We start from the raw sequence: 24,320 nt of genomic DNA on the forward strand, positions 1-24,320 counted from the left end.
AAATCTTATCCTCTGAGTGGTAGCCCTATCACTCTGTAAAGTGCTCTGGGAATCTTTCCTTTGACTCAGCATTACAGATGTTGCCCCTGGACCCTGAGCAAATGTATGTCTTCTGATGGACTTGGGAATAATCCTGTTTGTTTTTTTTAAGAGTTTTATTCAGGTTCTCCCAACTGTCATTGTTCCTCTGTGCTCCTTTGTGCACAAAGGCAAGCATTTTATCACGTAACCTAATATAATGTAGGTTTGCTTGTATTTTATCGACTGCGTTGTGTATCTCCCTCTGAAGCTGGATTGGGTGCCTGAACCAAGACAGCAGAAAATATGGGTTTACTGTATGATAATGAATTAAAACTCCAGAACAACCATAGCAAATGGAGGAAAGGCACTTGCACTTTTTAACTATACTATTGTTTATGAGTTGTATTTCTTGTATTTGTTGTTTAATGCAGATGATTTCTTTCCTGTCTTTTCATTTTGCTATCTCCCACTCTGGATTAAACTGTTTTGCAGGTACCTATTTACTAGCTCATGTTTGATTTTTCTTTACAGGTCTCAAAATATATTAATTCAATATTAGACCATGTCTGATGAGCTACAATCAGAACAGTACAGAAAAAACCAGGATTTTTTTGGAGGCTTTTTATTCCTTGATGTGCCACGTGGATGTTGACCTCCTTTATGTTAGAGCAGATAGCAGACCCAGAGCTATGCTGGGAGGTGGTATTTTTCTGTTTTGAATGCTTACTCTAATATCTAGGCAGCACCATGGAGTAAGTACAAGACCTGCTTGTTTTAGTGTATGCTATTCTATTAAAGGTAATATCAGCTTAAAAATAAATTTATCATCCCTGTTTCTTTGTGGTGTGGCCTCAGATTCCCATGTGTCCCTTGAGAAGACTGGGGAGTGCTTGGATCATGCTGTAACGTACTTAAAGCATTCTGGACTGCCACAAAACCTTGGCAAGCATTTATAATTATGCTTCCCTCAGCATACTCTTCTGACTACTCTACAATGGCTCAGCCCTAGGGAAAATTTTATAGATCCATTTTGGTTTCGGACTCTCACTTTTATTCTTGGCTCCTTTCTGAGCCTTTTTTTTTCTATCTAACGGAGAATCTGTGTTACGTTTATGTCATTTGCCACTAGTGAAAGCAGCACCTGATCATCCGACTTTGCCAGTAAGCTTCTCACTTGAATCCAGGTGTGTCAGTGATTTCCTGATGTAGTACTAAAATTTCTCCAATTTCTAAAGGAAGCCTATAAAGAGGAGGTAAGCCAACACTTTGAAGGGGTAGATAATAGCAGGACAAGGGGAACTGGTTTTAAGTTGAAAGAGGGAAGATTTAGGTTGGATATCAGGGGGAAGTTCTTTCCTATGAGAGAGATGAGGTGCTGGAACAGGCTGCCCAGATTGGTTGTGGATGCCCCGTCCCTGGACGTGTTCAAGGTCAGCCTGGTCTAGTATTAAATGTGAAGGTTGGTGGCCCTGCCTGTTGCAGGGGGGTTGGAGCTTGATGATCCTTGGGGTGCCTTCTGACCCTGGCCATTCTATGATTCTCTGCTCTGGAATCCATTTAGAACTTGCCCAGAAGATGTATCTGCAGACCCCCACCCATTCTATGTAAACGAGGCACGGCTTCTTTTTTGGTAGTGATTGTTTTTCCCCCATGCTGTGCAAGAGATGACTTCTTCCTCAACTTCAGGTGATGCAAATATCTGCCTAAAAACAGGACATGAGGAGGACTTAGCTGAATACATCTTTGGCATACGAATTTAGGATATCCCATCCAAGCCAGGTGTAATTTGATGAGAAGTGTTTGTCAAGTTTCTATGCCAGTCTATAAACCTTTGAACCACCATACAGAGCTTTGTACATTGGGAATTCCTTGCTAGCTACTGGATGACTTCCAGGAGGACTCTGTTGCAAGGGAACTCTTGAATAAACTCCCTCATTGTTTGGAAAGTTTAGCTCATTGTGTTTTGGATGATCGGTGCTTATTCCAAGAGTTCATCCTATGAATTTCTCTGGGGTGGACATAGCTAAACCTTTGAATCCTCTGACTGCTTGCAACTTGGATTTCCTTTTTTCAATGGCAGTGTTTTTATGGATCTGGCCACGATCCTTCGGCACACTCCTGCTTCCTGCCTCCCACAGCTGGAAAACCTGATAGGATGAATCAATACTGAGATGAGCAGATCTCTTAAATGCTTTCTCTTTGCCATCCTTCTGAGATTTTGAGAAAACCAAACGTGCTACTACATTTACAGATTTTAGTAATATATGTTTCCCTCAGTTGTATAGGAGACTGTTCTCCAGTATCAGATAAATGGAATCAGGGCACTTATCAGACCCCTTCTTTCATTTTGAATACAATACCCTGGATGACTTTGCCCAAGCCATTCTGTGATTCTATGGTTACTGTCTTGACAGAACCCAGACTCCAAGGTCCATTGAGTATGTGATTGCAGCCGTGCATGCAGCATCAGGTTCTGTAACACCACCATCATTATGGCCACAAGAACCTTTAAAAATAGGCTTAGAAGAAGAAGAATGGAGAGTTGTGTTGCCCATAATCCATTGTAATGATAATCGTTCTATGCTATTTCTGTATCTTGGAAGTCTGTATGAATTATGTTTCTATTAGCACAGGTTTCTATTGGCCACTTGGAAGGAAAGATATGAAAGAGGGCAGTTTTTATTTCTCTTCACTTCAAGGAGAAAGAGTATGCTAGTGACCCTGAGATATGGCACCTTTCAACATCTTTATCTATAAAGAGGTAAATGGCCACGAGTTTGCCTGTAAGTGTGTTGCAGTCAACTGAATAAGAGAGAAATATATTCTTGAGAAAAACCAAGATGCTAACTGGAAATTCAAAGGTTTGTTCAGGAAAGAAAAGCTTGGTATTAGAAGGTATGGTCAGTTTCAGTTTTTCACCTAGGATTCTGCTTAACTCATGGCTTCTCATCCTAGCTCTGTTGTTTTTCTTCTGTTGGTGTGTTATGATCACGTACATGTTTATTGTTGTGTATTACCTCTCATACAATGTTCCACGCCAGTCAGAAGCTGAAGATTGGGCAGATTGCCTTTCTGTTATTTACAGTCTCCCTCCTCGTCCCTCTTTAGAAACTCTCTTTGAACACACCTGCTTTATGAAAAGTAGACGCAGTGATGACAGATGTCCACAGAACCTGTAGCTCAGAAAAAAAAAAAAGGTGCAATTTATAGCTCTCTTTCTACTAAACCAGTGTAGATAAAAACAACCTTTCAGCTTTGTCATGAAATGATCCAGCTCCTATATCAGTGTGTTCAGTTTGTAACCCTTGAATTACAAAATCTTAGGTTAATAACCCTTAGTTTATAAGCTGTGTATGCTCACATGTTAGCACAGGAAGGACTTCTTGGTAAGTCTGAACTGTTTCCAACTGAACACCCTCCCCCAGCCCCATGTGGCTCTTTGGTGTTTTTTGGTAGTTTTCCTCAAGGCATTGACTTCTTTGTGTAATCAGTTCTTACCTGAAATGGGAGATTGCTCTCATACTTGAATGACTGATTAATAGAAGCCCAGGTGAGTGAACAGTCATTCTTTTCAGACTGCTTTTCAGCTCTTCAAGTTATTAGCTGTTGAACATCTATCCAGTTGTCAGAATGCACTGGCATGGTTTGATTCTGCTGGCAGCAAGAGACTGTTACCTTAAGTCAGATTCAGGGTCTGTGTTGATATGTTTCATTACTTAAATATTTTCATTGCTACTATGCAGAGGCACTCCTTAACAGTTCTTAATCATGTGCCAGCATGAATTCTTTTTACTTCCATTTGAACCTACATAGTAGTGCATTTGAAATTTGTGTGTCAGTCTTGGAAGGATGAGACAAAAAAAGCAATGGTGAGGTGGTAAAAGATTGCAACAGCACCTTCTGCTGCATTAATAAACACCAAGGTGGAAGACTGAGACTCTCTTGTAAGAAAGCTATAATCATAAAAGACTGCATCAACACATTAATCTGTCACTAAGCAGCATTGCTTTGTGCTCTTGGCAACAGCACATGAGATTAAGACTAACATTTGGTATCTATTTTCTGGGACTGTGCTCCTTGAGATGGCCTTCCATTAAATGCAGCTAGAAGGTACTGAGTCTTTTGCTTTTGAGCTGTATGCTGTACAAGTTCCTTTTAAGGGGTGCTCCTTACACTTTGAGAGGGAAGACTTGTTCCACAGTTTGTCTTGTTCATCTGATACTAACACTGTTGATAAACATTAAGCAGGAACTTGTAGTGAGGAGAGGTGAGTTCAGGGTCGTTTCCACCATCACTACTTATTGTAAGAGCACTACTTTGTGCTCTTTCTGGACCTGTTAACTCTGATTCTGGCTTTGTTACCAGCACTTTTTGCCTGGTGCCCTGTATGCTTAGTAGGCCTTGGTGTTAAGTTAAGCTCCACCTCTTGGTATGAAAACTGTTCTTTAGTTGCTGAAACAGAATTTATTCACATGGCAGAGTAGTCCTTGTTTTCCTTCGAGTAGGTATTCTCTTGCCTGTCTGGTTATTGGTACTGACTGTACTTGTCTGTCAGCACATAATGAGGGAATCCTTTTTCCTTATCCAGCTGCTAGGTTTTGTATGTGTCTGTTTGGCTCATTATTCTTCAATGAATGGAGCTGTGGTATTCTCATACCTTGCTCTTCTGGAATCCTCTATCAAGCCCATGCTCCTCTGGAGTGCAACTTTATTGTCTGAGCACGTTAGATTACCTTGTATGCAGGAAGTTAGCAGAAGGAGGTCTACTGAGTGGTGCAAACAGCTGTATTTCAGGAGCAAATGTTAGCTTCGGGGGGTCTTTGGGATTGGCTTGTTTATGTAGTACTAAAAATTTCTTGTCTTTTGCACTGATCTTTCGTAAGAATGATGAAGGGAGTAAAGCTGTAAATTTTGTGCATAGGATGGTAGCTCTTTTGAAAAGACTAAATTGGCTGTAGCCTGTAAAATATCACTCGTATCTCATCACTCCTGTCCCAGCCTCCAGCGTCTGTCAGGCTCAACATTCAAATTCAGCTCAATGCCCAGGGGGCAGACAGGTGATGTCAAACTATGGCAGATGTTTCTGCCTTAAGTTTCATAATGTTGAATGTTTCTTTGTTCTGTTAAGAAGTAGCAATAAGCATCAGTTGGAAGCAATGATAATGTATCTGTCAGAGCTTGGTTGAGTTACTTTTATGACTTTGGTAGGGCAGTTCTGCTTCCCTGTGTCTTAAAAAAGAATGACGCTCTGAAGCTCATGTTTTGTCTCAGCCAAATGGGAGATCCTTTGCAAGCCTAATATTAATATTAATACTTCATTAATCTGAGAATGGAAAACAGACGGGGGTTGGGAAACCCTAAAATTGATGGAATAGAATGTAATTATGTCTTTATGATGCAGTGATTATTGGGAGGGAAAAAAAAAAGCAAGAACAACTGAAGAATTATTTATTGAATATTGAACAACTGTTGTGTGGGGGAAAAAAGCGAAAAAGATCCTTTATTGAGCTCCATAAAACTACTCAAATAACTGAAATTTTAATGGTTGCCTTCACCCTGCTTTTCAGAAACTGAGGTGATTTAAGTATATGTGTGCATATTGAAGAACAAACATAGTTTTAGATAAGGGCCAGGAGTTTCATTTTGATTACAGCCAAGTAATCTCTTTTCTACTACCTTACTTGTTATATTAAAGCTGTGTTTTATTTACAAGCTCAGGAGTAAACCAGCTCTCTATCGGGGTTTAAAGGAATTAACATGTACAACTTAATTAATATTCAGGATTTCTGAGTACTAATTTTGTCTGCAGTCCCCTGAGTAACTACCCTCTAGATAGGCAGAGAAAATGGTCTCAAAGATTTTATGATTCACTAAATCAAATGGAAAAAATAACCCTTAAATAAGAGAGTATTTGATACATAAGAATGGGGATAACAATAATAATAGAAACACATCATTCTCTGTCTTAAAAAGTCATTAAGACTTTCAGACAGCATTTAAAACATTAATGCAGTCAGATGCAGAGCTGAGAGCAAACAAGTATTCTGTATGCTGCAGAATACTTTCGTAGGAGGGTTTGTGGAAGATCCTCAGAGTAAATGATTGTGACTGAGTGGACATAGTATCTTGTCACTGAACTTCAATTTCAGGAAAGATTTCTGCAGTATGCTTTGTTCTGTATTGCTGTTGCCTAGTTGAAAGAGTTCTTAAAATAAATACATTGAACTCAGTTTAAATGCGGAGTGGTTTAACGTATTTTTTCTATCTATGTACACAGAAAAAGGGAGTTTGTTGCTGATATTTGGGAGGTGCTTCTGTGCTGTCAATCAACAGTGATCTGCCAGAAAACATTAGTGTTTTGTTTCATAGTTATTCTTCACATTTATTCTGTCACTCAAGTAAATTGGAAAGCTAGGGTGTAGGAAGAAAGTTCTACAAGGCTTTGTAGGATGAAATCCTTGAACTTTTCAATAAGCTGGGGCTTGCTGCAGAAGTACAACTGTTACTCAGTGTGTATGGAAAGATGCATAGAAAAGAGAAGTATGCTTCTCTTTCTGACAGTTGAGAATTATTACTACTAAATGCAGATGGACATATTAATGTGTTTTATCATCTACTGCTAGTTAGTTTTGTGGCTTTATATTCAAAAGGTATACTTTCAATAACAATATTTATTTATGGCTGTGCGCTTCATGAAAGAAACAAAATACTGTTAAGCATACACAGCCAAATGTGCATAAAATCTTCTAAGCATGATTAGACAACAGATTCAGGAAATGCTAATGTTGAAACTCTCCAAAATAACAAATCTGTGGGCCTTCCAATTTGGCTATAGACATGTTCTAGAACAGAACATGGTGCATGGGAAAGAGCTGGCTGCTTTATTTTATTTGAGGATTTTTTTAGGGAGCAGAGATGAGCTTCTAACCTCATTGGGCTGCTCTTTCAACCTAATAATGTTCCAGCATTTGAGCCTTTCAAATTCAAGCCATGTTTGGATTTAGTTCAAAGAAAAGCAGCTATGTTGTATTCGTTTGTCTGGTCCATAGCCTGACATATGGGATCTGTTAAGCTGAGGTCTAAGTGCAATGATGATATCACCAGTGCAATAATATCAGTGTCAGAAGCGTGAACCAGTGAGCTGCTGCATTTTGGAACTGAATGCTGTCTTGTATCCCTCTATTTTTTAACCCTTAAAAAAAAAAAAAAAAGTAATAATTAACTAATGTAGAATTGTATTGCCCTTGTCCTCACTTGTGCTTCTGCTCAGCTGCTGTGTTGTTGACCACTGTAGAGGACTGAAATTTCTTTGTTGGTCATGCTTTATTCACAAGGTATTTTTCACTTACTTCTGTCAGTGTCTTGGCTTTTTCTCTTTGTTACCCCATGAAGGACTCTCCCCATCATACCTTGCTATTATTGACCTCCACTTGAACTTTCTTCCTTTACATTATTTGACTTTTCCACTGTGAAAAGGAACAAGAAGGGAAAAGAAGTATTGCAGACTCGGAAAGAATTATAGTCTTAACTTGCCCTAGCAGAAGTGTGTGTTTTGGCTCTTGAAAATGAGAACAGTTTCATACCAAAGGGAGGAAAAATATCAAATGTGTTTCTGCAAAATATATCATAGCTACATGCAAATTGAACTGGTTCTTGTAAGGCACTGAATCTCCCTGTGTGGCAGTGCCTCTATTTGCTGCTTCTCCCTTTGTTTTTCAAAGAACTTTCAAATATTAGCAGTATTAACTCCAAGCGTCAAAGAGCCACTGTGACCTAAAAATCATCATTTTTCTATTTGTTTTTGATTAAGGCTTTTTGTTTTTTTTTGACATTGTTTCTAAACTCATGGAATGCATGTATGAAAAAGATAATAATAGCAGGTTGAAAATGTAGCCTTGGAGGGGTAGTTGGTGTTCTCAGAAGCTTGCAGACTCTGCTTTCAAGCTACAGCAGGGAAGATTCAGGCTGGACATGAGGAAGTATTACTTTTCAGAAAGGGTGGTCAGGCACTGGAATGGACTGCCCAGGGAGGTGGTGGAATCACCGACCCTGGGGGTGTTCAAGGAAAGACTGGATGTTGTGTTGAGGGACATGGTTTAGTGGGAGCTATTGGGAATGGGTGAACGGTTGGACTGGGTGATCTTTTGGGTCTTTTCTAACCTTGGTGATTCTATGATTCTATGATTCTATGATTCTATGCTTTGTTCCATGCATCCTCACTGCTGCCAGAACCCCTCCCAGTCCAACTCTGTGCTCCATTTCCTTCATGGGATGTCTCAGGGGTCACATTTTGTAGGCTCCAGTAACTCTCCATTTTTTCAGAAGGATCAAGCTGGATAACTTTCTGAGCATTGCCATCATTGGCTTCAACGGAAGCCAAATTCTGACATGGGTCTTGGTAGTGCAATTAGAACTTAAACAGTGGAATTGCAGGCAACTGAGTCATCTTTAATGTCTGGAGCCTTGAGGGATCAAAGGAAGGAAACTTCATTTGGTAGATGCAAAATTATTTCAATGATGGCTATTCTTTGAAAGATTTCCTTGAAACAAAGGCAGTTAAATTCATTTTTTCTAATGATGATGACATGACTGTGGGCAATACTGAAGTAGGTTTTGTGCAAATAACTTGTCTGAACACACAAGCCTTGCAGTTCTGAGCTGGTGTCTTTAAGGGTGAAATGCTAAGCCTCTTAAAGTTTTTCCCTTCATTTGTGAGGAAGTGAGCAGATTGAGCTCCTTCCTCTTCAGTGAACTGCTTGACAGAATGGCAAGTTCCTTTTGCCAATAATACGAGGAAGACTGTAAATTTGTTATAGAAGGATAGGGAATTTGTTACTTTCTCCTTGAGAACCCCCCCCAGCTGATGCACTGGAGAGAAGCCTGCCTTCTGACTTCTGGTTGTGTCATTTCCATCATTTTCCCTAATTGAAAAATTGCAGGCTCTATTACTGTTTGGTGTGGATTGCCATACTTGGAATAGAACTAGAAAAATGCTATCTATGTAAGATTAGGAGACATTATACAAGATCAGGTAACAGGTCACCTCCCTACTATCCTGATCTTGGAACTGGTGTTTTACTAGTTTTCTTAATAAGTGGGTGAAAGGGAAATGAATAGCACAACCTGATCGCAGTAACGGAGTTTGGAGTGCACTGAAGCGCTGGGTTTTGAAATAATTTTTATATGAAATTATATGCTTTCATCCTCGTTCAAGAGATGTCTTTGAGGAAAATTGCCTGTTGAAATTATGTTCTGATGTTCAAAAACTTCATAATTATCCTCAAACACTATAAGAATCCATGACTATGTATGGTTGTATGAGAAGATCATTGGAAAAAGACTTTTGCTGGAACTGGTAATGGAAACTGGTTGTCCTCAGTGGAGCGTGTAAATTAGTCACTGCACAGTGTGTCTTTTAGAATAACTTTATAAGCTAGGATGATATGTCGTGTTTTTATTCCTATCAGGTTATGAAAATTTCTGTACAGGATGTTATTCTATTTAATATCTCACTGTTGTTTATTCCATTTTAGGGATCTTTCTGCAGTTCTATTAAGTACAACAAGGAGAAAACATAAGCAAATAGTGGGTGTACAGAAGTAACAAAACCTAAATGTTTTATGCAGAAAAGATTCAACAAGTATCTCCTACCTACGAAGAATGAATCGTATTTTCACATTGCAGTACAATCTTGGATCACACCACACATGCTAACAAAAAATAATTGAATGATGCTATTTACACTGATCTGATGATGTGGAAATAAAATATTGAAAGGAATGCGGTTATTGTTTTCTTTATTCTTCGGTCTTTGCTGCACTGAATGGATTTACTAGAACCAATAAAGAGTTCTGTTCACAAAGCTATAACAGCAGTATTAAACTTTGCATACAAAACTGGTTGATAAGAAAATAATACAGCTTGGGCTTCACAGTTAGCATAAAGCCATAGTTTTGAAGGGTTATGCAGCCACACAAATCCTGCTATCCTCACTAAGCTATACAATTCAACTGCTAGGATCATACTGAAAAGATGCATCTGTGCTGCAGTGCAGCTGCTTGGATGTGCGTCAGGGGCTCATTCTTACTGGTGCTGAGTAGCATTTTACTTTGCCAGTAGTTATTTGAAGCTTTAGAAGCTAGTCAGGGCCAGTGCAGGAATGGCATAATTGAACTTTACGGCCAATGGAAGAGAAATGCTTCAAGTAAGGCAGGCTCATTAAGAGGAAGTTTATTTGGCAAGGATATTTAAAACGCAGATTTTGCCATGACCAGTAAGTTCCAGTTAAATCACAAAAAGGCAGATCTCAGTCCCACTGAAATCAATGGGAGTTTTCCTGTTGACTTCAGTGATAGAAAGATTTGGATCTCCTTTGGATTTATCTTCCAATTTAAAATTTTTCTGATGCTTACTAAATCTCCCCCAGTGTTTACATTTTAAAATGTGTTGCCAGTTCAAATAGCGTTGTCTTGTACTGTAAAAACTAAAATAAAATATTTGTTTTGGCATCTTTGTAAGTGGAATTTTTGTCATGCGTTTAGAACTCATTCTACTCTGCTAACTGCACGTAGGAAATGTTCTTTTCTTGTTTAAAGACATTTTTAGTACATGTTTAAGACATTAACTGTAACTGTATGGATTGTGATTCCCGTTAAGTGGATTTACACTACAGAAAGTATCTAACTCTTAATAATGAGCAATTTGTAAGTCCTTCTGCACATCAGATTATTTTTGCCTATGAGGTTATTGCTTTGCTTTTAATAATAAGATTGTCATTAATAATATGATATTGAAATGTTGGGTTGCTAACTATGTGATTTATTCTCTCTTTAATAGGAGAGCTCCTTGTGAGTTCATGCTGTGCACCTTTTTGATAACTTCTCACTGAATAATTTTTTTTATTTTCAGAGCATCTGCTCTCAAGATCAGCTTGTTTCTAATAATTCTGTACTCAGTTGATCATTGCTGTCAGTACCACCCTGTATGTTAGCATCCTTTGTCAATCAATTTATGTAATGGGTGCTGATGAAGAAGTTGAGATGCAGCTTACTTCACTAGTCAGCATGTTTTTTGTTGTTGTTTTTTCTTTCTGTGTTTTATCACGCATGATATCTCTTATATCATGCTTAACTTTGGCTTTTCTTCTTCCATCCTTATTCTGTAGTCAGTCTTGTAGGTGGTTTGCTGTTTTTATATTTCAAACATAAGCTTTGGTTTGACATACCTGTGTAACATCATACGTTTTTCCTCCCTCCACTTCAACCTTACTTTCAGCAACCTTACTGTTACAGTAATGCAACCACTTCTGTGGGTTTTCTGTCTGAGATTACGGAAAACATTCCTCACACACTTCCATGGTATGCATTCCAGTTCTTTGCTTTCCAGTCATTTTCCCTAACTGAATATGGTAACATCTTCTTAGGCTTCTCAATTTGTTAACAATTCATTTCTCTAACAGCTGCCTTATTAATCTTGTAGTTTGTGTATAAACTCTGATCCCATTTCCTCAGATTTCTCCCTTGGTTAGCTAAACCATAGAGACTACTAATACTTAGCATCTCTACTGATTTTCGCCAGGTCTTTTGATTTTTTTATTGTCTTTTTGCTTACATTTTCATACATCCATAAAAGAGGCATCAAATTAATCATTATATGGTACTAGTTCGTATACAGTTTATGAATTTGAATTCAAATTTATTGTATTTTACCTTTGCTGTATTAAATGCATCCTCCTTCAGTTTAACACAGCTTATTCAGTTGGCCTTCATTTTTACTCTAGACTCCAAGGGTGAGATTTACTTAAGTTTAGAAGTCTGTAATGACAGCTGAAGAAGTTTTCTTCAGAGCAGTTGAGATGAGCTATGCAAATATCTGATTTTCTATACTGACTGTAAAAGGAGTCTAGATAACTCTTGGAGCTCTCTGCATTGTCCAAACTGAAAATTAAGCATCAGAAATTCTATATCACATGTGTATATTCTTGTGAATATGTGAAAATGAACAACAGGTTTGGTTCCATCATATGACAGTTACCTTTCTCTTTCTGAAGTACTGTATTTTTAGAAGCAGCATTTCTTTCTCGTAGGTCTCCAAAGAGTAATTTTGAACAGCTGAATCAATCATGGCCGAACTATTCTATTATGGAACTTAGGACAGATATGTTTAGTGATTTTGCTTTCTTCTCACTTTGCCCCTGGAAGACAACCTGGTAGCCTTACTGAGAAGAATGTATGAAACTGTGTAGTTACAGTTTTATTATTTAATTAAAGATTTTGTTTTCATCTTAATGATTTACAGGAAACCTGTTTACCTGTAAAACTCCAGCTATTGCAGATATTGTGATTCTAGTAGATGGTTCCTGGAGTATTGGCCGATTCAATTTCAGACTTGTTCGACTGTTCCTAGAAAATCTCGTTTCTGCTTTCAATGTGGGATCTGACAAAACAAGAGTGGGTAAAGTATCATTTTTTTTTCACGATATTTAATTATCTTAGCACTTGAAAAGAAAGATTTTGAAAGTGAAAGGAGTTGCCACTAAGAACAACATTATACTACTGTGGTTCTTTTTAGCATCAAGCAATACAATTTTCCTGTTACAGTTGCAAGCTGCTAGTAACCACATGTGTATAGTACAGATACTTGAAAAAAATTGCTTTATTTTCTAATGCAGCACTTTTATTTTGGTATATCAGGTCTTGCACAGTACAGTGGTGATCCCCGAATTGAATGGCATTTGAATGCTTATGGCACAAAAGATGCTGTATTGGATGCAGTCCGTAATCTACCATATAAAGGAGGGAATACACTAACAGGTACAGTGTATGTTTTAACTTCAGCACTTTATTAAAATAAAAAAACATCCAGCTGCACAAACTGAGAAGTTTTAGATCTTTCTATAAAATGGATGTTTGTTTTGCAGCATGCTAATGGCTTAATCCAATGTCTGTTTAGTATTTCTGAAGTGCTTATCTTACTGGCTCCACTTCTTTCTAGTCAAGAAAAGGTCTCATAAAACAGAATATACACAGACTATCTGTGGATGAAGTGAAATCTACCTGTGAAGAAGAAAGTGCAAAATCCATTCATAAAGTTCTTGCACAAAGTTTTCTTCTGGGAAGGAAAGAATGCTGCTTTAATATCTGACAACTGGCAATAGTAACTGTTCATATGTTTTGCTGGGGCTTCTAGATTTCTGCTGACCTTATTGTAGTAGAGCACTAAAGCCCCAGAAGGAAAGCCCCAGTGTTGGATAAATAGAGACCTGTCTACCTAGGATAAATACAGTCTCAATACAACTCCAGTGTCATCGAAGTAGCTGTTAAAAATAGTAACTTTCTTATCAGGAGAATGCCTTATCCAAATGCTGCTTTTCTTCAACAGCCTTTGTTTTTGTAAAAGTGGTTGTAGTGGGTCAGAGAAACTAAAAATGTCAAGTTTATAGGAAAGTCTACTTGGGCTTCCATAGCCAGACTAAAATACATTGATTGATTAGAAGACTGCTAAAAATGAATGTCATCTCCGCAGTTTAGTCTCCCATTGAAATGTATTCTTTCACTAAATAAGCTGTTCTTTCGTACGCATTCTTCATGGAAAGGTTTCTCAGGATCTATAAACTGAGTGGAGATATAGACATTGTGGTCTGAGAAAAAAATAATGGATATTTTTCCATCGTAAAATGCTTCTTTTTTTCAGGTCTTGCATTAACTTACATTTTGGAGAACAGTTTTAAGCCTGAAGCTGGTGCAAGGCCCGGGGTATCTAAAATCGGTATATTGATCACTGATGGGAAATCCCAAGATGATGTTATCCCTCCTGCTAAAAACCTACGGGATGCAGGCATTGAGCTGTTTGCCATCGGTGTGTATTCTGCCATATCTATATGTAGTGTGCCATTACACTTCGGTGTATTTCTGTTATCCTGTATATTAAGTGCTATTTTATATCTATATCCAGTCACTATAATCCTTAAATTAAATCTTCTTTAGTATGTTTCCCAGCACATTACAACTGTAACTGAAATTTACTGGGATGCATTCATGCAATATTATCAAGAGGCAGTTGGAAAAATGCCAGATATGCTGGCAGAATTCAACATTTTGAAGTAACATCTTAACAATGAAGTTACAGTCGATTATTAAAACAAATAGAAAGAGCTGGATTTTATTAATTTTTAATGAGTTTCTATCAAGGCAAGATGTTTTTTCTTTTGTGTTTCAAATATTCTCTTTGTTTTTGTTTTCAATAAAGGTGTGAAGAATGCAGATATAAATGAACTCAAAGAAATTGCTTCTGAACCTGACAGTACACATGTTTACAATGTTGCTGACTTCAACTTCATGAATACTATTGTCGAAGGTCTTACCAGAACAGTGTGTTCACGAGTAGAGGAACAGGAAAAGGAAATCAAAGGTGAGTAAGAATTAATCTAACTTGGTATCAACTTCCAGCTACAAATCCTTTTCTGAATATCTGCAGTTCTAAGCTGGCTTTGGGTATTTGAGTCAAGCTGGATATTCCTTTGCTCACAAGAAGGTAAACTATCAGGGAAGTTGTCTTCCCAGGTATGTTTTTTTCTTGTTTCAATATCTTTGCTCTTTGGCTCTTTTTCTTTGATTGTGCTAAACATTGTAATATTTTGTAGTAAACAAGTAAACAAAACAACAACAACAAAACCAAAACAAACAAACAAACAAACAAAAAAATCAAAAAAACCCAACCATTCATTCTGCTATGCTTATCTCCAAGTACTGAGCAGGGGGAAAAAATAATAATACACAGCTTTGGAGGTGAATTGCTTTAACAGCTGTGCATGGAATTGTTGCATCTGTGCTGTTCTTTCCATCTCTTAAATTGCTATTTTTATTGTTGCCTAAGTTTTTGAAATTTGCAGGTTTTAAGATTGCTTTGTATCTTCCTGATAGTTGTTTTTCTTGCTCATTTAGTACATTTCTCAAATATATTTTAGAGTGTAAGAAAAGGTGGTGGTGGACAACACTGTTCCTATATTAAAAAGAAAAAAAAGCCTCTCCAATTATAACGTTTTTGCTTTTCTGAACGAAAGAAATGTCTATGAGAAAATGCTGGAATTTGTCAGAGTAACAGTCCTACCTGAGAAAATTCTGTCTCTATGGCTTCAGTGGAATTTGCTCATATTGCTTGGTTTGTGATTCTGTGATATCACAGAAATGCTGAATAATTTTTCAATAAGTACGGAAAACTATCTTTCACACATTTCTACCTAATTCAGTAAAAAATGTATATTAGTGTGGTTTCACTGTTTTTCAGTTTTGGTTCAGCTTGAGACTGAAAGAAAATATTAGTGCTGTCTTGTGAACGGAATGAGCAGTAAATTGTGAAAATGAGAGGGAAATGATGGAAAAAGCATGAATAGATGAGACATCTTTGTGGAGAGAAATGATTGCTGGAGAAGATGGCCATTGAGTATATCTTTTGAGTGTGCTGACAGCCAGCATATCAATTTCTGACCTGCAGAATAACACAGGAGATCACAGCTCTTTATGTACATGGATGTTTTTCATAACTGGGAGGAAGACACCTGGGGAAAAAAAAAAAAAAAAAGATGCTGGAACGTGTGGTAGGAGGAAGGACAGGAAGGCTTAGTTCTGTATTTTTTCCTATTTCATATAAAGCTTTTTGCAATATCAGAGAGCCTTAGTTCTTTAGGAACTCCATGTGCAGCGTTCATTATTATTATTAGCTGTTTGTTTCCGTTGCAACTTACCTAAATAAAAGCACAGTAGCCAATTGTTAGATTTACTGATGAGGAGAGATCTTTGCAGCTTCAGTAAATCCAGCAAACCAAATAATTATTTTGCAGAGAAGAATAAGAAATTTCTGTTGTCCTTAACCTAGGAACAATTGCTGCTTCACTTGGAGCTCCCACTGATTTGGTCACATCTGATATAACAGCTAGAGGATTCCGTGTCAGCTGGACTCATGCTCCAGGCAAAGTGGAAAAATACAGAGTTGTTTATTATCCCACTCGAGGAGGACAGCCTGAAGAGGTAAGAGGATACAAGCTTCCCAGAAGTTTTTAAATAGGAAGAACTAACCCGACAGAAAATCCATGGCCTGATTTAAATCTACCACAAAATTGCCTGTTTGGGCTTTGAGGCATACTATAAATCTGGTCACGTATGATGGGGTTGCAGGTCAGTGGCCATGTTGCATTTCTGTCATGTAATGTAAAGAAAATGCGTTATAAATGTGTGAGCACTTTTGAGGGGAGGGGTGAATTGTGCCTTCAGTAAGGTGCCTATATTTTTATTTGCACATACAGATACTTGAAACAAACTGTAGCAACTTCCCCTGTGCTATTCTGTTTGCAAAAACAGAAGTATGAGGTGATGGTAAGCCAGATTTTGGGTTCTAAGTACAAATAATTCAGAAAAGGAAGAAAATATGAGTCTACATTTTGGAATGTCTACATTTAATCAATGAAAATGTACTGAGATGCTTACTTTGATAGGAATTAGAGGCATTCTGGAGGTGGGCAAAAAATGCAGTAGAACAAGATTTTGGCTTTGGCTGACACCTCATGAAAGTAAACAGAAATGTAGAAAAAGAAAAGGATTTTGCTAAGGATATATTTAATCACTTTTTTCTCTAGAAGCATTGGATTTAGCATGGCCATGCATCAATGTCAACTGGTGTTTATATATGTAGTACTAAAGGAATATTTCTGATAATGTAGTAATTTTGTTAAAAAGTGACCAATACACAAAGTTGAACTGCACTGCTTACACTCTTCTAAATAGTGTCTTTATTCTGAATGGATACTTCCATCAGCTAAATGTTTGAATTATGCACATACTTTTTTCAGGTGCCTTACTGTACACAAAGGTAGCAAGAGTAAATTCATTATATGAATTGGATTTGGTAGCTATACAGTTAATTTGCCATATGCATATTTAGTTGAACTTTCTTCTAAACAGGTTGTGGTAGATGGAAGTTTATCAACAGCAGTCTTGAAAAACCTGATGTCTTTAACTGAATACCAGATAGCTGTATTTGCAATATACTCAAATGCTGCTAGTGAGGGCCTCCGTGGAACTGAAACTACACGTGAGTATCCTAATCATGTTTGCTATGGATTTGACTGTCTGTTTTTAATCATACCATGTAAACATTAGTCTTTGTGAAGAAGAGCTAGAGAAGGGAGTCTTTTTAAGTTTAGCTCCTTTTAATGCATTTGTTTTAAATTAATTTGTTTGAATTAATTCTGGGCTAAGTTCCTGAGTCTGAATGCTCTGCAGGTCTTTAAACACTGAGCAAGGCTTTATTTGTCTCTGGGCTGAACTTTGAAGTCAGTTGTATTGAACACTAAGTTAGAACTCTCCTAAGTTTTGGCTGTGGGAACTAAGCTTTAAAAATAAGGTTTGTAGCTGAAAATTATCTTATGAGAGGAGTATTTGGTGGGACCACACATAACAGCATGTAATTCCCATCAGTATCAAATATTTGAAGGTAACATCTGTATGTTACTTTCTCAATCATTCCATTGATTTTTCTATCAGCATAGGTTTATGAAGGGGAAATCATGTTTGACCTCCTGAAGTTCACAAAAGGCAAGTGCAAAGTTCTGCCATTGGGCATGCATAAACCCAGGCACTTGTTAGAGAAGGACCTGATTGTCTTTGTAAACAACAAGTGAGGCATGTGCCAGCAATGCACCCTTACAGAAGCACCTCCAGGCTGTGCTAGGCAGAGCTTTGCCAGCTTGTGATCCTTCCCCTCAGCTCAGTACTGGTGCAGCCACATGTGGAATGCTATGTCCAGTGCTGGACTCTGCAGTAAATGAGAGATGGGGAGTTACTGAAGTCTAGCAAATGACTGCAAATGTGATGAAGTGGTTGAAGCATCTTTCATAAGATGAGAGGCTCAGCCAGTATTAGAAGACTCAGAGGAAATCCTAGGAATGTGTAAAAATCCCTGGTGGAAAGGAATGAAGAAGAGGAAGCCAGACTTTTCTCAGTGGATCCCACTGACAGAACAAGAGTCAATGGGCACAAATTAAAAAAACATTGAAAGAAACAAAAGAACAAAAGAAAGCACTGTTTTACTGTCATGTCAAACACTGGATGAAGTTGTCCAGAGAGACTGTGGAGTCTACATCTGTGGAGATATTTAAAACCCAACTGAACTGGATGTCGTCGTCAGCAATGTGCTGTAGCTGAGCCTGACTGAAAGAGAAACTATACTAAATGGTCTCAAGAGATATCTTCCATCCTCAATAATTCTTTGATTCTCTGTAAAATCTAATCTTGCCATTTTGAAAGTAACATAAAATGGATCATATAAAATTATCTGAGATTTGCATTTTTGTCTCAGTCTCACAAAATTTTATCTCCAGCTGTATTTTACCCCATAATACAGTGTTAGGAATTGTTTAATTTATTGAAGCAGAGACACTTACTGAGCTAACAGGATCATTTCCTATTGCACCTGGTATTTCTTTGAAGTCACTTAGTCAAGTTCTGACTGAGCCCAGCCCTGCTGACTTTGAGATCTGATCAGATCATGCGCCAAGGTCATGTAGCATCAAGAACCATTTTGATAGTGTGTTAGAAGTAGTAGTTTGACATGTGCAAGCATTAATCATTTCAGATGATAGAAACGCGCAGTTTAAATGTTTTTTTTCTTTATCCTGATAGAAAACTACGAAAATTATAGTTTGCCTTCTTGCCTTTGTGTGAGAAACTGACAGGTTAAAATTAGCCACTTATGAAGACTAGCCCACTTGCTATACAAAAGAATAAAAGTGTGTCATAGGTGTGTGAAATGTATACAGACACACAAAATATGCATAATACTACTACTTAATATTTAAAAGTGACTTAAGAGACACTTCTAGCTAGAAATAAATATGAAATGCAATCACATTTTCATTTGTTACAAATATATTCTTATCTGTTCTAATTTATTCAGTTGTTTTTCGCTATACCTGTGGTTTAGTTCATCTCCACGGCTTTATGAGGATAACCTAGAAACTGTCTAAGATGCAAACTGTCATTCTCTCATTGTTTATATTTCAGATTCTGAGCACTTCAGTTGAAAATTCCAGCAGAAAATACCCCTTGTTTAATTTCCAGTCACTTCTTTGTTAATTATTATTTTAATGATTATTTATAATATTAAGATTATAATGCCGTTTGTATTACTAGAGTATCTAGGATATCTAGAGTTCCTGTTAAGACCATAAGTTGTAAAGAGAATGCCTCTCTTGGAGTTATGTACAATCAAAATAAGCAATAATACAGGTGATAATTGCTGTCTGTATGACTGCGGCAATCTGAACAGGAATTAGAGAATGTGCTGGAAAACACCTTCAGAATGCTTTATTATTTTCTTTCTATAGCATATCAGAGATCTGAGTAGACATCTGAGAAATGAAACCAAAGTAAATTAGAAAATGTTTGTGGGTAGTTTCTTCTTATAGTGAAGCGTAGAAATACAGAATATGAGATGGAGGTAGACTTTAAGATTCTAAGTATCAACAGCAGGTAGTCTGGAAGGTTTGGTAGTGAAGGTCGGTAACCTGAAAGTTACCTAAAGAAAGGCCTGAGCTGAACCTTTGTCCAGGTTTACCAACAAACTTTGTGAACAGCCACAATGCAGAAAAAAGGATGACACTGGTGTATGTTGTGTGCAGGAAAATATGATCTCTGTTAGATCTTGTTGAACATAATCTAATAGGTGTACACCTCTCTGAAGATGTAAAACAGAGAGGCTACAGTTTTTCTTTACACAAGGAGATTGAACTATTAGAATTGTAATGAGAATTACTTGCTGAATACGTGTTTGCATACTAGATTTCTCAGAAAAATGCAAAGTAGATTTTTCTGGAACCTTAACATGCAATCCTTTGTAGTCTCTTTGAGTTTCTAGTAGGAAAGGAGTAATATCAATTACCAATTGCCTTCTTTACCTGTCAAACCCTTTAATTCATTTCAGGAACTATTTTCAGTGTTTATGTTCCAAAGAAGCAGATAAAGTTCCCTTATATCTATCCAATTGAGGGTAAGAAACGGAGGACAGTCAGAGAAAGGCTGCCCTAAAAAGTTACAGACATGCAAAGAAATAATCAGGACGTGGTTTAGCTCTGTGTTGCTTTACCAGTGTCATAAATCCACAAATAAATCTCGTAATAATGTTTGAATTTCACTCAGCTTGCTTAGTCATACTCACTAGTTTAGCATTCACAAGATTTGTGATGGATGGTTTTGTTTGTCTTATGTACAGGCCTGGGAGTCAGTTAGTACTCTCCAGGATTTAAGCACATAACAGCTTATGGTCATCATATTTTGCTGCGTGCAATTTACTCATTCAGTGTTTCCTCCAGGGTGTCCTACATCATGGCTGTTTCTCCCACGCCCTGGCTTGGGAACTATTGCTGTAAAAAAGCCACCTCTGGGGGCTTGTTCGTTTTAGCAACCTTGCCCATTCTTCAGTAGCAAGTGATTGTCTGAATACAAATCAGGGAGGAGGGAGGGTAACATCTGAACAGAGTGATTTGGTGCTTAAAGAACAGAAATCCTCCCACTTGAAATGTTCAAAACCATCTAAGACAAAGAGCTGCAGTGATTTGTAAGGGCTAACTCTGCCCTTTAGAGGGCATTAGAGTTGGTTAGATCATAATTTCCTTGTTTCTATAATTCTGCAGACATCTATGTACTAATTAACTCTTCATTGCTGTGGGACACAGACAGCAATTCTGTGCTTGGAGATAGCCAAATTCCCGTGTGGTTTTTGTGATAAAATAAACTGAAAACGCTCTGGTCATCCAGGTGAGATAACTGAAGTGTCTGTCTCTTTTCTTCTGTAGTTGCCTTGCCAATGGCATCAGATCTGAAACTGTATGATGTGTCACACAGCAGCATGAGAGCTAAGTGGAATGGAGTAGCAGGTGCCACAGGTTACATGATCTTATATGCTCCCCTGACAGAAGGGTTGGCTGCGGATGAAAAGGAGGTAATGTGTACAGCTTTCATCTGAATAATAATTATTGAAGAAATAAGTGTTCTAAAGAGTAAAATAGGTACTTGGCCTTTGACATTCAACTTTATGAGCAAATACTTTATTTTTCCATTACTGCTGTAACTACTTTGTGTTAGACGTTATGAAGAGAGGCCAAGTACAGCTGGTTGTTTTTGTGTGTCATTGTCACAAAAATGCAACAATTTCAGCTAAATTGAAGTGATGCTCTTGAAATGATATATGACATAATACTTTATCATATTCTAAAGCAAACACTTGGAAGAAAGAAAGACAGGAAGAGGAAGACATTTCCCTGTGTGCTATCAAAAGAATATGAAATTTGTCCCTTGATCTCATGGAAGTAAATTGAATTAGCTAATACCACATTTATTGCTTTCCTTTTAGTTCTGTACTGTTGCTTTTTTTTAAATTTAAGAATAATGCCTTCCCTCAGAAGTGTGTTTTTATCAGGTATCTTTAGGAGACAAGTACAGTCTTCCACTGTGAGTAAAATACTAAAAGCAGTAGACTAAAAATAGTTTCTAGCATAGTTCCAATGCAACTTTTGGGGCAGAATTTACGCTTAAGTTTCCATATATATGATTATATATAGAAACTGTTCAAGAAAGAATGCTGCAAAGCATTCCAGGGCACGCAAACTTGTGGAAAGAGTGCAGCACGCTACCAAAAACATGCACAGACTTGTGCTTTCTGCTAATTGAGTCTCTCTCTGAAACCTAACTGAATAAGGAGACCGGAGCCTTACCTGAGGAAAGACTTTTTTCCAATAAATAAGTCAGCTGTGTTTCTGTGTCTGTCACTGAAGAGGTAGAAAGTGATATACACCTTAAATAGCAAACAGAAAATCTGAGCCTTGCTGTGCATGGAAATAAATTTAATCTCTAAAAGACTGAAAATGAGGCAAAGTGTAGCTGGGAGTGAAAGGGCAATAATAGCTGCATGTTCTAAAGAGAATTATTGTGTCATTGCTGATAAGACAAGTTAGTTGCCTCTAAAGTCCTTTAACCTTCATGTTTTGGGCTTTTAACTATTTTGTTCTTTTGATTATTCTGCAAAATTCTAAAATGTGGGCCAAGTACTAAAGGCATAGCATCAGAAAAGTGCTCAGGAAAGCATTTGATCACATGAAATTTAACTTAACGTGTGTCAATAGTATCCTTTACCATCATGAGCCATTTCAGAAATATTTGTCTTTTTCTTTATGGTGTTTTTAGATAAAAATCGGAGAAGCATCAACTGAACTTGAACTGGATGGACTATTGCCAAATACAGAATATACAGTCACAGTTTATGCCATGTTTGGAGAAGAAGCTAGTGATCCCCTTACTGGCCAAGAAACGACATGTGGGTAGTGCATACCTATATTCTCGTCAGTGTTAATAAAATTTTAGAATAATCTTTGCTCATATTAGAAAAAACATCTGATTTTAAAATCTGATTTCAATAGTCTATAGGACAAGGTCTTAACTGTACTTTTGTTTCTTAATGTGAATGCTGTGGATTTATAGAAGCAGAGAATGTGAGTTTCTGGGAAAAAAAATAAGTTTGTGGAACAGAATTGTGAACTCTGTTCTCTTGTTGATAATGGTACTATACTATGGCTATCCCTGTTCATTCAGTAGAACTAATGATAGTTTCCTGAACTTGCTGAAGGTGAATGAAGGTCACCTTGTTAAGCTAAACTGAGACCACTGTTTAGTCTCCTACAGCCACAGAACCAGGTGTGTCTGGGGGGAGGGGGGGTGTACGCTCAGATGGAGAAATTCTTTCCTCTGGCTCAGCAGTAGACAGTACAGATGGAAAAGAAGCAAGAAGAGATTTTTCTGCCTAACATCTGGTAAATGAGGGATTGGAAAGTGCCTGCGCACTCATGATAGATGACGTGTTTTTAATAAGCAGTAAGATTTTTGCCAGCAAAATTCTGTCCTTTACTAACTGTACACAGCACTGTATGTCGGCTCTCTAAATAGCTTCAGCATTTGAAAGACAAAAGAATTGAAAATAAGTAATTGTGCTGCAGGAATATCTCTGGGACTGCATTCAGTGATGTTTTTATTGTTCCCAGCAGGGGAGTGATTACTTCTTATTTTGTGTTCCTGGCTTGAGTAGGACAGTGTGGAAGTGACCTTACATGCAGTAGGTGAGAGAAGTTCAGGCATGTGAGTGCTAAGATAAAGAAGGGCTGGAGCAATGGCCTTGTAGGGTCAGTCAAGAAGCTCCAGGAGTGCTGTGTGAGCTCCGTCATTTCTGAGAGTTATCAACCGTTTTGGGCCAATAACAAAAAAAATAAACCTATGACAGAGAGGACAGTTGAAGACAGACAAGCACAGAGAGAAATAATTCAACTTGGGTATGTTTGTGGGCATGAAAAGAGCTGGAAGATTTTTAATGCTTAGAGAATCAAGTATTTGACTTTTCTCTCTGTGTCCTTCTCTCTCCTATTGTTTGATTCCCATTCCTTCTCCTTTTTTTAAATTTATTTGTTCCTGGTTTTGATTAATATCTGCCCAATATCTGTTTTTCATTTATCCGGAACAGTAGTTTGTGTAGTTTGTGACTGTGCCAGTCTGAATTCACTTTATGTCTCATGATCTTGGAGGCTGCTCAGCTCTAAACCTGGCTAACATATTGGAAGGATGATCACATACAAATTCCATATACATTGGCAAGAGCTGAGAATTCATGACCTCAATGATCACAGGAGCTGGTAACATATGTTAGTCAGACCATCATTATTGCTGTTACCCAGACCAGAATAAAAAAAAATGGTACCCTGCAAGCTTCATTTATTTTTAATGTGACTCAGTGGAGACAACTTATCTTTAGCACTTTAATAAGAAATGGGATTCATTCTGATCTTCTGTATGCAGCTATTCAAATAATCTTCTAACAGGCTTTGATTATTCAGGCATTTGTCTATCTGAAAAGAAATCTCTTTATGAGCTCACCTCTCACAAATGGTCAGTGTCCAGTCATAGTGTCTTCTCTATCTTGATTCAGATTTTAGCAAATTTTTTTTTTTTTTTTTTTTTTTTTTTTAATTTCTGGAATTATTTCTGTCTTCCAACTAAAGAACAGGCTACCCAGTATTTTCTTCCTGGATCATATATATCTGCCTATAGAATGATCTGCCTAATTTGCAGTAGCATTACATGTGATATCGGATAGTCTGTATCTATTAAAAATGTAATTCTATTCACTGTGTCATCTCAGTGACTGAATTGAAGCCTTTCTTTGTGCCAAACATATTTTTATTCTGGAGTTTTTTCAGTGGCTGGAAT

The 24,320-nt window shown here is 37.5% G+C and overlaps 1 protein-coding gene across 1 annotated transcript in view; it reads left to right on the forward strand.

Moving 5' to 3' along the window:
• COL14A1 (collagen type XIV alpha 1 chain) overlaps positions 1 to 24,320 on the forward strand; it is a 117,520-nt gene that overhangs the window by 19,968 nt on the left and 73,232 nt on the right. The window contains exons 6-13 of the mRNA XM_042869182.1: positions 12,319 to 12,474; positions 12,714 to 12,833; positions 13,714 to 13,878; positions 14,269 to 14,430; positions 15,895 to 16,046; positions 16,977 to 17,106; positions 20,867 to 21,012; positions 22,254 to 22,383. Of these exons, the coding sequence (XP_042725116.1) occupies positions 12,319 to 12,474; positions 12,714 to 12,833; positions 13,714 to 13,878; positions 14,269 to 14,430; positions 15,895 to 16,046; positions 16,977 to 17,106; positions 20,867 to 21,012; positions 22,254 to 22,383 (1,161 nt within the window). The remainder of the gene's footprint in view (positions 1 to 12,318; positions 12,475 to 12,713; positions 12,834 to 13,713; positions 13,879 to 14,268; positions 14,431 to 15,894; positions 16,047 to 16,976; positions 17,107 to 20,866; positions 21,013 to 22,253; positions 22,384 to 24,320) is intronic.

Source organism: Lagopus leucura, unplaced genomic scaffold, assembly GCF_019238085.1.
Source record: "Lagopus leucura isolate 7727_CA_CO unplaced genomic scaffold, USGS_WTPT01 Super-Scaffold_100002, whole genome shotgun sequence".
In the NCBI taxonomy this organism is placed as follows: domain Eukaryota; kingdom Metazoa; phylum Chordata; class Aves; order Galliformes; family Phasianidae; genus Lagopus; species Lagopus leucura.